The following is a 13490-nucleotide window of genomic DNA, read 5'->3' as shown; positions in this document are numbered from 1 at the left end:
GAAGTGTTAGCCCCTGTAATGTAGCTAAACTTCATAGTGTTTGATAGTGACCTTTAGTGTGTGAGAAGGTTTTATCCTTTGAAGGCTAAGGTCATTGTCAAAAACTTAATGGCTTTTTCTCAGACTTGAAACTTACCTCTATTCTCTGCACCTGCTTTTCTCCCTGCTTCTCTTCCTCGCTGGAAAAGTGTTATCTTTTCACAAAATTCTCTGCATCCAAGCTGTAAATGCAACACTACATTTCTGATTTTGTGAGTATAACGGTACCTTGCTTATTTGCAGCTCCTTCTATGCATTCTTTTTCCATTTCTTTAAGAAATTTTGTTTTCATAGAGCAAAATAAATTACTTATTACAGTATTGGAAATGTTTAGTAAGTGTTGTTAGGTGAAAACTGCCGTGCTCCTGTACAACCAAATTTAAGTTCAAGCCAATTATTGTACTTTTTTTTGCAATATTACCATTTTTGTTATTTCACATATTTTGCATTCAATGTTAAACACTCTGAGGACTGGTCGTAGTCCACTTGTCCTGTCTTTTTTAAGCTATTATATAGTATGCTTGCATAATATGATCACCTAACAAGCAATGTTTTCCCTAGTATTTGGCTGACAAATATATTGCAGGTGTCTATTTTACTAACATCATATTGTCAGCCTAAACTCTTTTCCACTTTATGAAACAAATAGTTACACTTTTTTTTTTTAATCTTAACCAGTATTTCTTTGTTCGGTTATGGTTTTGCCTTTTTCTTTCTCTGTCAGAATATTTTGCTATAGTCTTCCAATTTTTATCTATCTCCTTGACGTTTCTTTTCCTGCAGCCATGCACAGATATAAGAAATTGTAATTGTAATGCCTGCGGTCCGTTTACTTAGTCTTGAGAAGAAGCATGAAAGCTGAGATCCCACAATAACAGGGCAATTTTGTTTTTCCTTATGTTGTTGATTGGTTTAGTGGTGAATTCTGTTATGTAGTTTCTCATTCTTTTTTTTAAACTGGGTTTATTTCAGTTAAAATGCTGTTTCATAAAGGGCAAAGCGCAATTTTATTCCTGTCACTTTTGCTTTTAATCACATCTGAGAAAATGCTGAAATTTACAAGTTGGGTCACTTAACGTTTTGTGGAAGCTGCAAGTGCCTGCAACACCACTGGAGAGAGCTGTACACTGAGATAAGTTGGTACTGAATACTGTCTACTTGCTTAATCCTTGGGAGGCTTTCTCTAATGAAGTTCGAAAAAAATCTTGTCAGCAGAAATGGAGGAGTACTAGATGCCATGTAAGTTGTTTGCAGGTTTTTTAGAGTGCATATGTGACTGGTTTGTGGCTTGTCTTAGTGTTTTGTTCTTTGCTCTTATGTCTTAGTTCTTTTCCTGAATACTCCAAATCCTCTGTACGTCATAAAATATATCCTCTTGCGCAGTTATTATCTGCACATCTTTTAATTTTCCACTAAGTGTTTACTTAATATCTCAGTAAAGAGACTTAATGCACTTTGCCATATTTTCTAACGGAAGGTTTAAAAAGTGTTTCCTAATTTAAACAAGCGTTACTACTTATGTATTGACTGTCAAAAGATTTGCCATTAATGAGACTTCTGTAGTGCAACCCAGTACTTTTCATGTTATTTGCCAGGGTGAGAGTGTTACTTCTGCCTTACAATGTGGTTCTTCATTCCAGAAGACATTTAATTAGTTGTTTCTGTAAATTCTTCTTGTATCAGTCCTTGCTGTGTATAGTGCTGCCTTGCAGAAATAGGAAGCTAACGTTTTCTTGATACTACTAGTATCTTGATTTATTGATGGTTAACTAAATAGTATAACATAATGCAATGTTTCTAAAAGAGAATGGAAAGTATTCATCTAGGCATTATATCTGAATTGGTATGAAAAATTACATGGATATACATGAGCGCACTTGGTCCAATAATCTAAAGTCTTCTATTTTACTCAACAGCAGAAAATTAGCTGCCAAGTTTCAGCTTGGAGTGGCTTTTTATAGCCAAGATATAACTCCTTAGCAGTAGATTTATTATGGAAATACATTTAATTTAGTGGCACTTACATAATGGAAGTCTTTAACACCTAAGTCACGTCACACCTTGATCAATTTTTGTCAATCTTTTAAGATGCCCGCCTCTTCCACCTCTGTAACATGCTGAGTAATCTCGTCAGATTACCTTGTTGTATCTTTTGTGGAAATTACAGCTTGACCAGTTTCTTCATACATGCTATATTGTTGAAGCAAAGTTAGTGCTCTCATAGTATTTGTAATGGCTTATATTTATTCATACAAGGATGTTACCTACGGAGAGTACAAAAATTTTAAAAAAATATATAAATAATAAAAAGAAATTACAAACAGCACGTTGACAGAAGAACAGAGCTTTGGAGTGAACTCTGTATTTTGGTTTGAGATGAAAAAGATTTTACTTCCTCATAATATTGCCAGAGACAATTTAGGGAAAATGTTCTTAGGTCTTCTAAAGTGTCTTTCTGTTTTTTATGGAATGGTCTGTGACAATGAGAGGCCACTTGGTCATACTGTTTGATTGTAGAGAACAGATTGATGAATATTTGCAAATCCTTTTTCTTGGCTACACTTTCTTGTTACTGGAGTGACATGAACTGTGTAAACACAGATATTTAAATCTCTACACATTACAACTTTCTTCCATTCTGCCATTTATTAAATTCACTTAGTCTTATAATAGCTCTCTGAATGTGAAGAAAGTGTTATTCCCAGCGGTCATTGTAAAATGTCTTGCGAACATAGATTTAAAAGTATAAGTATTTGTATAGGTAAAATTTATGTAAGCTTTCTTAAAGTTTCTATATGCAATTTAACAATAGTAATATCAAGGTATAACTACGTAACTAATTATGTATAGTTCAGTGAAAGTTCTGAAAAATAAGAATGATGAAGTTTGTAAAGATCACTTTTTCAGGTGATCTTCTATGCCCTCATGTTTGGATTCTGGATTCTAAAGAGGAGGCAGTAGTAAGGCAGGAGACAGACTTGCAAGGAATGTAGGAATTGATTTGCTAAAGTTTATTTCAACTCTTGGAAAAGATTTCTACAAAAATATCTGAAGGATTAAGATTTAAACACGTGTATGGATCTCTGAAAAAGTGCTGTTGACACATAGCTTCATGTATGTTAAGGCATAGTTTGTTTAATGATTAGCACAGTTAATTAAATCACCATAGGCAATGTGAACTGTCATCCATACAAAATACAATTAAATGGAATGTGGTTTAAGTCCTCTTTTTAGATCATTGACTTAACATCCTGTAGTGATATTTATTGGCCTATTAAATATATTGCACAGGTGCTTAATATGCAAGATACCAATCTATTTTATTTGCATGTGTGTAATCTGTTGTTTATACTGTTGAGCAAGTACAGTATGTGTAGTTAAACTATTCATGAAGAATTATATCCTGTATAGAAACCGTCTGAATATTGAATCTTTTAATATTTAATATCATGGCCCCTAGACTTAGCTGTAACTGAGTAGGTATTGGGTCCTGCTAATTATGTACAGAACTACTCATTTATATTTTATTTATTTGAGTTTGACCAAACTTTGGCAATGGTACTTGTTACTAATTAACTCTGTTTAGAGTAATGAAGTGTTCCGTAACTATGGTCTGGTTTTACATTATATATGATTTTGCAATTTAACTTTTGTCACAGGATGTGGATGACTTTAATCCATCTTATTTTAATGTCCAATAAATGCAACTTCCACTTTTGTTGCTTTTTCCATGCTTTAATTTTCCTGTTATCATTGTACAAAGAGTATTTTGTTGTCTGTCTTTCTCTCTTTCTTTTCTTGTGCTAGTTTCTTCCACCTCCCATGTATAGTTTAGTTTTTAATTTGTCAAGCTTTTTTATACATACCGTTTTTCAGTGTACTTCTACCGATTTGCTCTTGGTTCCTGATTTCAAGTTTTTCAAGTTATAGTTGCAACAGTGCTTCTGATGCTCCTGTGCTGAAAGCAGCAGTGCCTGGACATCTTAAGTCCTACTGTGTACAGTCCTTCTGTACAAGGAGTGGAATTCATATTTTAAATGCTATATTAGCTTAAGATGTATTTATTTTCTTTGTAGTTTTCAAAGACTTGACTTAGCTTATAGTACTGCTTAACATAACCAAAGCCTGATTGAATCACGATTTTTATTCCTATGCATTAGGATTAGCATTTGTTTGTTATATATTTGTTGAAGTTTCTCATTATATTTATCTCCTTATTTTTTTGTTCTCATATAACGGCAGAAATGGTGCACATCTTGCTGATTAGTTAGTAAGCTTACATTCTGGCTGGTGCAAAGCATCTCAGTGTCTGGAGTGTTTTCTTGCCTTAAAGGTATCCATGCGAGCCTTTTCCTTTTTATTTGCCTTCTGATTGTGTATATGGAATAATACTGGATTTCTGAAAACACTGTGGGGGACTTCTAAAGTTTAAGTTGTTAAAAATTTAAAAAAAAAAAAATCTGTCAGGTGAGTCTCTCGTTGAATCTCGAAGAAACTTTCAAAGAATTTCCCTTTTTCAAAATGCTTGTCATCTTCCAGTATATTCCAAGGGAAGACACTGCATCTTTTAATTTAAAAACCTTTTTGAAATGCAGTTGTTGGGTATCACCTCACTGGCTTACGGATTTTCATGCTTGAACATGCTGGCCTTGAGGCTGCTGTTCTTAGCTGTCACTGTCTCCATTTTCCCTGACAGAAGTTAACTGAAACAGCTGGTGTAACTGTTATGTGAAATCATGACGACTTTCATTTGGCTAGAATCAGGTTAAAAACAATCCCCCTGAAAAATCCTAGATCCGGCTAAGTGATCCACACAAATTATTTTGACAGAGCTAGGTATGCACAGCTATACTGGCAGTCCAGAAGAGCGGAAACTTGTGACAGTGGGATGTAACAAGCTAATTCCATTTTATTTAGGTAATGGTTGAAGTAATAACTGTTGTACAAGGGGTGTCTGCAGGGTTGTTTTGATCAAATTTTTCTCACTTCTCTCTCTTGTAGCTGTTGTGCAGCATTTTTTACCACTTCCTAAATATGTTAGCACAGAGGCCGCACCAGTGTCACTGATGGGCCCAGCTTTGGCCAGGAGTGAGTCCATTTTGGAGCTGGCTGGAACGGTCTCTTCCCACAGAGGCCGTCCTTGCAGCCTTCCCTGCTACCAAAACCTTGCCATGTAAATGCAACACAGATGTTTGATTTCAAACCCAGATCTTGGATGCCACTTAAGCTTAAAAGCTTGGTTGCATGTCAATTGGACATATCAGCTGGACAGTTCAACTTCACCATAATATGTGAGTTTCAGTCTTTGAATTATTTCAAAATGTGCTCCAAAATGGGACTATATCACCATGCTCTAATCAAGTTTCCACTGCTGTTGATCTGATCTGGCAGTTATCCACCATTGGAAAGGGGAGTTTTGTTCCCCAGTTCCCTCAGCTTCTCTTCCTTCCCTTGAGTTATATTTGATGGTCGTCACATGCATTAGGCTTTTTTTCCGAGTTGGTGAGTTTGGCTGGTCCAGCAAAGCAACTGATGATTTCTTGTGGATTCTGGTTGATTTTCATTTCTGATGTTATAGCTCTGAGAAGTTAGAAGTGTACATAGTTCCCCCTTGTATGGGAGGTCAGTAGGATGAAAATGCCCGACTTGAATCCACAGTTCAGGGAAGTGGTGAATGTGAGGAATCATGTCAAACGTTTAAATAAATAATCTTTGCCATTGTCTTGAGATTTTTATTTCCTTTATTTTTTTTTGTTACATTTTTGACTTGTAACTGCTCCGGTAGACTCTTTTTCTGAAATCCTAATTATCCCAACACATGCTGTCTGGTTTTATTTGCTGTCTTTTGTATTGATTGCTTTTATGTAAGCAAAGCTTTCAATTCAGCTTCCTTCTCTACAGCAGTGGAGCTTTGCATAGTTTAGGATGGGTTAGGTGGCAGTCTGCATTTGCATCGGTTTAAAGGGATTGAGAAACCAAGTAACTGGGTTGTTTTCATAGCTGGAATTCAGGGAGAAGATACTGTTGCTTACCTGGAGTCTTTTGCTTAAAAACTTGGCTTTGTGGCTTAGAGGAAAGACTTCAGTTTGGTCTGCTCTGTTCCTGTCTCTGCTTCATTCTCTGTCTGCTGCTTGCCTGGCAGTATTGGCAAACTAGTGATGTGTAACACTTCAACAGCACTGCTATTTAGACTTTCGGGGAAATTGTGCTCTATTTAATTGTTTGGAAGACACAAAGTCCAGTTCAGATGTCTGTTCTCAGAGAGTCTAAAAATCCAAGCTGGCTAGTATTTATTTGCTAAGTTCATACAATAAGAAAAGAAGATTCTTGGTTGCATCTCTAAGTGTGAAGACCAAAAACTTTCAGGAATGAGGAGTTTTAGCTTTTCTGTTGTGTACCTCTGAAAGTTTTATTGTAGTGTAGGACAATCTACCTGAATATCAAAACCATTGCTGTCCGCCACAGTATAGATGACTGAAACCAATCAAAATCTCTTGTCCGGCTTTTTCTTTGTATGGGTTTTGTCTGTATATTTCTGCTTGGATTTTGTTTGTAAAGTGGGACAGGTAAGGTAAACATAAACTAGCTAAACAACATTGACTTCTTAATTTCTTTCCACAGTTTTAAAATCGTGAAATCATGGCTCATTCAAAGACGAGAGCCAACGATGGAAAAATCACATATCCTCCAGGAGTCAAAGAAATCTCTGATAAAATATCTAAAGAAGAGATGGTGAGAAGGCTAAAGGTTAGTAAGCAAGTAACTGTTTGCAGATTGAAGTTTCTTGTACGCAGCATTCAATGATCCTATTACTATATTTTCTATCAGAAAGGATTATTTTTTTCTTTTGGTCTTCGCCTTTCCTATGCTCAAAAGGAGGAACTTGTTGGTTATTGTGTCTTCTTTTTCTAACGCTTTCTTGAAGTGACTTGTCCAAAAGCATTTAAGTGAGTTAAAAACTCACAATTGGAAATCAGCTATATTAATTGCAAATACTACTTAAATTTTATTTCATGTCCTACAGTCAGTCAGTACTCTAAGGATAGAAAATAGTGGAAAGAAAATGAGAGTCATAATTTTGGAAATAACATGGATGTGTCAGAATACATTCCTGCATTTGTGCTCTTTTTGGTTGATTATAAAACTCACTTTATCCTCGTTATTTTAGCCTGTACTGTAATGAAAGTAGTCTTTGATTATACTACTTATTTCTGTCTACTAAATTTCTTGACCACTTTATTTGGTCTAACTCTATAGGAAGGTTGGGGAGATCTGGGGGACAAATTGTGTTATTACAGTTCTTTATCTACCCATGTACTCACAAAAAGACAGGCCTGTTAGTACTGTGCAGAAGCAATGCCTGCAACTTGGGTTTGCCCTGTGAAACAGGTGGGAACAGATGTGGGAGAGGAACTTTAAGTATTCTAACAGCTGGAAGAGCTTAATTTGGAGTTTGTTTTCTTAAGAAGTAGTTTTAAGTCAGTTTGAACTACTGGTAAATGAACAAAACCCAATAAAACCCTGAAACACAGGGATTCCTTTTCCCGTCCACCCTGTAACCTGTCTGTGCTTTGGGAATTGGGCTGATAGAATTTAGTCAGTATATACTGCATTCTATGATGTTTCATAGAAGACTACATTTATAATTTTATGTGCGAGTGACTCCTAACAGAAGAAATTATTTGTTAGCATTTGCATATTTTTTTCAGCTTGTGAAAATGCACACAATTCCTATTGATATTTTTTCTCCTATAGTTTTATTTTGGTTTTGAATGTATACTTTGCAGGATGTCCTGTATTTCTTGTCAGCTGTTTATTCTGGCTGTGCATTTATCATACACAGGCAGAGAGAAAACCACACAGTGTTTCTTTTATGAAGGATTGGATGATCTAGGCTACACCATGAGTGTGTAGACCTACAGTATAAACACAGCTTCAGGTGCTAAAGAACAGTAGTTGATAAATAAGTGAACTATTAGCCTCTTCATTTCCCTGACTGCCAATTTCATAAGTATTGGGAAAGAAGCACTTTTCTGTGGCTTTTATTTTAATTTATGCAGGCAGATAGTCTGCTGTTTGTTAATGACAATATATTTATATAAATACAAATTATTGGGAAATCTGAGAATGAAATGGAAAATATGCACAGTGAATTTATATATTAGCATAACTTACCTCAAAATTTTATGCATTTCTGATCCACTCCATCTCCAAGTTATAGTAGATTTGGAAAGGAGTTAGAAACTAAATGGTCAGAAGCACTGAAGACAAAAAGGAGGTGATAAACCTTTGGAAATGATGAATAGGACGAGAAGAGCATTTTTTCCACAGTTTCTATCAGCATACAAGAACCAAAGCATCATCTAGTGAAATATATTAATTTTAGACCAGCAGTCTAATAACATTTTCCCATAAGTTATATAACTAAATTCCAAAGCTTATTACTGTAGAAAGATGTAGGAAAAATTGAATGGGCTAAGAAATATGGGCCACATTTGGAAGATGGAGGTCCAGGAGTATTAACCATGGTGGTCTGGGTGCGATTTCAGGCTCAGGTATCCTCTAATCTATTCCTTTGTGGGAAGCTGGAAAGCTATGCCAGGAGAACTTGTTTTTCCTTTCTTTTTCCATAAACACTGTGAGAGATTACTTTGGAGACAATATGACTAATTTTATTGTCCTGACCAGTATGGAAGTTTATGTTGTCAAGGAAGAGAAACTCAACGTTCATTTCTAGAGTAGACAAAGCCTATACTTGTCGCAAGAATTTTTGTGACACCTGTATATTTTATCCATTACCTTGTTAATGATATAAGTCTAACTACTTTATATAGAAGTGAAAACCGTTCTGATTTTTTAGATTACTTTAATAGTGTTGTAAGGGCACCAGTGCACTTAAAATGCTTCACCTTGTGTCTGACTAAGGAGGACTTTATTTTTCTCTCAGTGGAAGTTATATGGTGCGTAAGCTACTGATCATCTGTGCCTTTTAGTAAAGGGTTCTAATACGCTTGACAACTTTACAGCTGCTGATATCCTAATTATGCAGAAATCCGTCCTTTTTTTAAAGTAGGATTTGTTGCTACCTGATGAATTATACTAAATCTGGGGGGATGACACATGATCACCCAAACAAACTGCAGCAAAGTAAAATAATTTTAGGGTTGGGGGGGGTGTTTGTTCGTTGTTGCCACCCACCCCCCAAAGAACTTCACTGACATCATTATTTTTGAAAAATATCTGTTCCTGTGCTAGCGAAATAGATGGGAGTTTTGACTTTTAATTCTCAGCATTGTACAATTAGGTCTTTATTAAAATTTTGTGAATTTTCACAAGAGTTGAACTCCTTAAAATAACTTTGCCTCTGTGATCCAAATAAGAAAATGGTGAAAAGCATAATTACTTTGCTTTGTCAATAGGTCTTTCTCTTCCAAACAGTTTTTAAAATATAAGAATTCTCACCAACTAGCAGCTACTAATGATGGCTTTTCTTGCTTTTGTTCCATTTGGGGTGTTAAATACTTGGTGTCCCAGACTTTTTTTTTTTTTTTTCCTCTTTCTTCCATAACTTTATTATACTGGATCCTGATAATACTAATGATAATTTTATTCCTGTTGGACAACATGCATGTGCTGGGCTGCACTGGATTTATGTATACTTCTGCTGAAGGTGTGTGCTCTGCTTCTGGGCAGCACAGAGGATAAACTTGTCCTTAGAGCAGTAGTAGAGAAAAACCTGAAACTGAAAGAAAATAGAGGGAAAATGAGTTGTAGCCCTAAATACTTTATTTAAAATATTTATGTCTACCTGAAGTTATTCTGTTTTCTAAATTTTTCAGTGAATGGCTGTAGCAGTGAATACTGTTGTATTTTTTTGAATTGGCCAACTTGATTATATGGTTTCTAAAAAACATATGTGAAGTACTACAGCTAGGCTTTCAGTAAACTCTGCTGAGACTGTGTGTTGGGACAATTGATAGAGGGCTTGACTAAGGCCTTCCTGTACCCTGAAAAGTAAGACACTGGTTATTCAAATAAGCACTTCTGCATTGCTAATAATGCTTCTGATAGAAGTTGCACAAAACCAGAAAAGGAACTTTCAGTAAGGACCCTGTTACACAGAGTACTTCATTTTATGTGCTGATGTCTGTCTGTCTCTTTTTAGATGGTTGTGAAAACTTTCATGGATATGGACCAGGACTCTGAAGAAGAAAAGGAGCTCTATCTAAATCTTGCTTTACATCTTGCTTCAGATTTTTTCCTCAAACATCCTGATAAGGATGTACGTTTGTTGGTAGCATGTTGTCTTGCTGATATTTTCAGAATTTATGCCCCTGAAGCTCCATACACTTCACCAGATAAACTAAAGGTAAATTGAACTAGTCTCTTTTTTCCACACCAGATTTTTAAACTGTATGACTTATATAATTGATTATAACTTTTTTCTTTATTTCTGGTTCAGCCTAAGCAATCCAAGGTTTTCACTTGATTCTGGGATTGAAGTGTTTTGTCAGGTCAAATGTTCATCAGATAAAGTGATACATAATACATCTTGTAGAGTTTTAGATTTATATTGAAAATAAATATTTTATTGAACTGTTATTGAACTGTCATTGGGATTTGCAGATAGTGGTCTGTTACTTTAGAATTATTAATATATCTATAACTTTTCATAATATCTTGCAAGATAGCTAATTCCTTCAATTGGAAAATACCCCTGCTGTTTCCAATTAAACTACCAAGAGATGATTACTGTATTTTTATAGATAAAGGCTCCTGAAACAAAGAAAAAGTATTTTTGTACAGAGGATAATTATTTCTGATGTGAACTGGAAAATTCTGCAATTACAAACATCACTGATCCCACTAGATGGAGATGGTTGATAGAGAAATGCCAGGTTTGAAAAGGCAGTACAGATCTGCCCCATTTGTTTCAGGAAAATAACATTTTAGATTGTTTTGTGGTGTTCATTTTTACTTTTTTAAAAATAGAAATCTAACTTTCTTTCCTACTTACAAAATCAAGCTACTTCCCTTACACAGTCTGAATCTAGAATGATTAAATGAGTCTTATAGAAAATCTTGGTGGGGAATATAACACTGAAAAATGTGTACTTTTTTTTGTCTCCCTGATTTAAGAGTGTGTGGGCTTTTTTGTTTTGTTTTGGGTTTTCTTTGTTTTTTCCACAGTAGGATAAAAAGATGGTTGTGGTGGAAGGTATATCTATTACAGTGGAAGAAGTCACTCAATTTCTGGTTGCACCAGAAGTGCTTTGTAAGTAGGGCAAACAGTATGGTTTCAGCTATAGTAGATCCTTTGTTACCAGACATACTTCAGAGATACCTAGTGATTTCTGTTAGCTGTGTTTTCTTAATTCTGAATTGCTGCACCTCTGATAACACACTGTCTAGTTACCTTACTTATTGATTACACCATCTTCAACTGGAGACAAACATTAGCTTTCTCTACTGTGCTGTTATTTAAGTCTGCTTTTGAGGCATCCTGATTTCTACTTCAGTTTTGAGTATGTTTTCCTTTGCTTGTTAGGCTTAGAGGTTTTTTTCTTTTTCTGAGCTGGCCTAACAAATGATAGTATTCCTCCTTACAGAATTTCATCTATCATATGCTACTAAGTTCCAAATTTTATACTTTATAGTATTGGAAGGTTTACATTACTGATCTCATACTTGCAGTGTAAGCATACTACTGTTACTTGGATAGAGCTCTGAACAGACTAGGAACTTCCACTGTCAGCATTCAGTTCTGTGCAGATTTCAGAATTCAGTTTCTTGATGCAGATTTCTAAACATGTTTTAAGAAATAAAGAAAGAGCAAACAACAGAGACCTTTGCCTAGGGCTATTGAGGTAGGTTTTTGCAAACCTGTTTCCCCTGAACACAGCTTTTGTGGTTGCAGGACAAGCTCTGATACAAATGTTGAAGAGTTCCCTCCACTTTATGACAGAGGTAAGAGGAAGAATGCTTCCTCTTGGGTTATATCTTGGCACTATTTTTACCCAGTATTTAATAACGTTTCCATACTGCAGCTTTGAGTCTCTTCTAGCATGTTTCACACCAAAGTTGAAGATGACAAAGGGAAGTGCTGAAAAGGATAATTTCTTGACAGGGGAAAACTTAAGATTTAAGTTGTTGCCCTTGCTTCAGACTCTTTGGATCTCTTTGTAACTTATGCATCATGCAAGTGAGATACTGAGAGAATTTGAGGTTTCCCTCTATGTATATCCTCAGTATAAGTCTTACATTCCTTGCTGAGTGTTGAAAGAGCTTTGACAGCAGGGATGGAAAATGCCATGAATAGGCTAAAAGCAGAACTGGAGCAGGATTGCTCTTCTGAGATTCTGAGAACTTCTAATTCAGTCCTCCTCAACCTGGGGAAAGCCTAGAGCCAAATCTAATTTTTGGGGTGGGCGGAAGATGTTCTAATCACTGATAAGTGTCAAAGAAAACCACTTGGACAAATTGGCTGTCTGCCTGACTTGGCTGAAATGGAGATGTTTAAGGGTGTATATGGTAGCAGAACTTCAGCTATCTGAATATGTTCTGTGGTGAAAGCCATGGCTCTGATACTTACTGAAGCCATTACTTGGGTAATGGAGTCTGATGTGAAACCATGTTGTCCAATTTGTGAAAATATTGCAATTTTTTAGCTGCAGCCAAAGTTTATTTATCCTGTGTTTTGCGCTTATAAATGCACATTCAAGTGGCATATTCTGTATGCTCACAAAAGAGAAAATTTTTTGAGTTGTCTTACACTAGATATTAAAAATTAGTGAGTGCTTTTGAATTTAGTCTGTCTTGCTTCCTTTAAAACAGGAATAGGAAAAAATAAATAGGGGTAAATTATTACTCTTTCAAATGATACCATTATTATTTTTGAATTATCCAGATGCTAGACATATGGAACATGTATGCTCTTCATTAATACACGTATTTGTATACAGTACAGTGATGTGTACTTCATAAAAATTCAGAAAACTAGTTTTGGTCTCAGGAGGGTCTTTGAATCATGTTCAGTAACGAAGTGTTCATACTGAGCTGCAGGGTAAAAAGTAACGATGCTTTGTTAGGTGAACACAGTCCACTTTTGCACTGATTGAGGTTCATTTGTACAAGTTTAACAGAATAATTATACATAGGGCAAGATTTCTAAGATGAAATAGTTTTTATATTTGGCATTGGTCATTCTCTCAGTTGCTTACTTCTTCGGTTTAATCTTATCCTTCACTGAGACACAGTTTGTATGTCTTCTAAACTTCACAGCACCTTCTGGTGTACCAGTTTCTTGGATGATGGAACTCATTTTGGGTGGGCTGCTGGCCTGCTAGTGGTTCAGGCACTGATATTGTGATTCTTCAGACTGGCTTTTGTCTGTGGACTGAATGCACTTTAGTGGTTGGAGTCCATTAGGTGCGTCCTTTGAACTGTGTCTT

General features: G+C 35.6%; 1 protein-coding gene across 5 annotated transcripts in view; it reads left to right on the top strand.

Moving 5' to 3' along the window:
• Positions 1-1189: 1189 nt before the first annotated feature.
• Positions 1190-13490, top strand: part of PDS5B (PDS5 cohesin associated factor B) — a 102873-nt gene continuing 90572 nt past the window's right edge. For 4 of the 5 annotated variants that reach the window (XM_035900562.1, XM_009644866.2, XM_009644873.2 and 1 more), the window contains exons 1-3: positions 1190-1278; positions 6661-6786; positions 10205-10408. In XM_035900562.1, the coding sequence (XP_035756455.1) occupies positions 6679-6786; positions 10205-10408 (312 nt within the window). In that variant the 5' untranslated portion in view covers positions 1190-1278; positions 6661-6678. Of the gene's footprint in view, positions 1279-6660; positions 6787-10204; positions 10409-11956; positions 12007-13490 lie in introns of those variants that run through there. The other variant, XM_035900568.1, reaches the window with a different exon arrangement.

This window comes from Egretta garzetta, unplaced genomic scaffold (assembly GCF_000687185.1).
Source record: "Egretta garzetta isolate BGI_Z169 unplaced genomic scaffold, ASM68718v1 scaffold40, whole genome shotgun sequence".
In the NCBI taxonomy this organism is placed as follows: Eukaryota; Metazoa; Chordata; class Aves; order Pelecaniformes; family Ardeidae; genus Egretta; species Egretta garzetta.
Note: the sequence above shows the minus strand (reverse complement) of the source record. Positions and strands in the feature narration are given on the sequence as shown.